The 1,693-nt window shown below is 39.8% G+C and overlaps 1 protein-coding gene across 1 annotated transcript; it reads right to left on the reverse strand.

Annotated features, from left to right (window-relative positions):
• LOC149153024 (uncharacterized) lies at positions 1 to 1,359 on the reverse strand. The gene has a single exon (XM_089443664.1). It carries the CDS (start codon positions 1,357 to 1,359, stop codon positions 1 to 3), a length of 1,359 nt encoding a protein of 452 aa, XP_089299790.1.
• Between the last annotated feature and the right edge of the window lie 334 nt (positions 1,360 to 1,693).

A 1,693-nucleotide genomic window follows, 5' to 3' on the forward strand; every position in this document is an offset into this window, starting at 1 on the left:
TTATTCCACTTCCTCCATCAAGACAGCTCTTAACAGAGCTGAGTTTTGCTCATTAGTTATGATGTGGGGTATAGCTTGGGTTAGTTCCTCTATGGCCTCTGTTCTTTCTTCCTGTGTTTCCTGAGCTATGTGGTTAAAGTGCCTAGTAAGCAAAGTTGATATTTCCTTGTGATTTTGAAGAGTTTCCCCTGCTTCATTATTGAGCTGAAGAATTTTATTTGCACCCCTGTAGTCCAGCGTGGATCTATGGAAAAACTTGGCGTTCTGTTCTCCTTCCTTTAGCCACTGGATCCTTGACTTTTGTTTCCAGAGTGTTTCTTCCTGTTGACAACTGAGTTTCCATTGTTGCATCAATGCCTTCTCATGTTCCCTTGAGTCTTCACTGTTGTTCCCCGAAGCCCATTCCTTATGAATTTGATTTAACTTGCCCTCTATGATGGTTTTTTCCTGGAAGATGTTCCCAAATTCAGTTGCATTCCATTCTTTAATTCTGTTTTTGATGTGTTTTAATTTGCTTTGGAGCTTAAACATTCTGGTTCCTCTGATATCCAATGGTTCACACCACCATTTCTCCAGCAAATGTACAAAATTGGGGTGAGTCAACCAGAACTTTTCAAATCTGAAGGGCTTGTTTCTAGGGGTCCCTAGGAAGGCTGCCTCCAAAGAGATTGGCCAGTGATCTGATCCTCCACTGGGAAGAATGTCAGAATCCACTGTTATTCCTTCAAGTAAAATGCTTTCAGAGATCAGAAATCTGTCCAAACGAGAGGCAATCAGCTTCTCTCCTCCTCTCCTATTGTTCCAAGTGAAGGAACCATTTTTGGGAAGGATGTCTACTAGTTTGGCAGAATCAATGAATTCAGCAAAGAGTTTTGCATCCTTATTGAGCCTTCTGATTCCTCCTTTCTTCTCCAGGAGAGAGGTTATCATATTAAAATCTCTGCCCATGATTATCTTCGAGGTGGGATGTCTAAGCTTTAAACTCATGATAGAACTAAGAAAAGAAAATTTATCTTCTAACCTTTGCGGTCCATAAACATTTATGCATAAGTAAGTTTCAGAATTACCTATCATTTGATCTTCCGTGGCTACGAACGATCTTGTAGCTTCCATTGAGAGGATATCTACCACTCTGGTGTCCCAAACAGTAACTATGCCTCCTTCCCATCCCTGACTGGCTACATCTATAAATTCTATAGGTTTACCCAACCTTTTGCTGATGTTCACCATTTGATTAATGGCACATTTGGTTTCCTGTATGAACATAATATCCGGCTTTTCTTTTTGAAACTTTCTCTTAAGAAGTCTTTGTTTTGCTTGGCTATTGAGCCCTCTTGCATTCCATGAAATGATTTTCATTTATAACTAGATATATTATTGGTAAGACGGGAAGGCATTTAGAGCCTTCATTTTGCCTGAATTTAACATTAAAATCCCCAAATCTTGAAACACCTTCCCATTTGTTCTTCGGCCTCTTTTCTTTCTTTGCTTCAGACCTGTTGGATTAAGAGAAATGCTCTTTGAATGATTTCCTGTGCCTTTTGCTATACCTAATCTCCTGTTTTTCCTGTCTAATTCCGCCTTTTGTCTTGCGATGAATAGATCACTGATCTTCCTTATTTCTTCTTCCGGAATATTTTCCAGTCCTTGAGTTCTCCAATTTTTTTCCATGTCTGGTAGGTTCACCCCTTCC

Source organism: Pinus tabuliformis, chromosome 9 (assembly GCF_031772625.1).
Source record: "Pinus tabuliformis cultivar Carrire ecotype Pingquan chromosome 9, CPIR1, whole genome shotgun sequence".
Taxonomy (NCBI): domain Eukaryota; kingdom Viridiplantae; phylum Streptophyta; class Pinopsida; order Pinales; family Pinaceae; genus Pinus; species Pinus tabuliformis.

Bases quoted from the DNA above. Each gene is read 5' to 3' on its own strand.
- LOC149153024 (XM_089443664.1), bottom strand. From the start codon at position 1,359: ATGAAAATCATTTCATGGAATGCAAGAGGGCTCAATAGCCAAGCAAAA.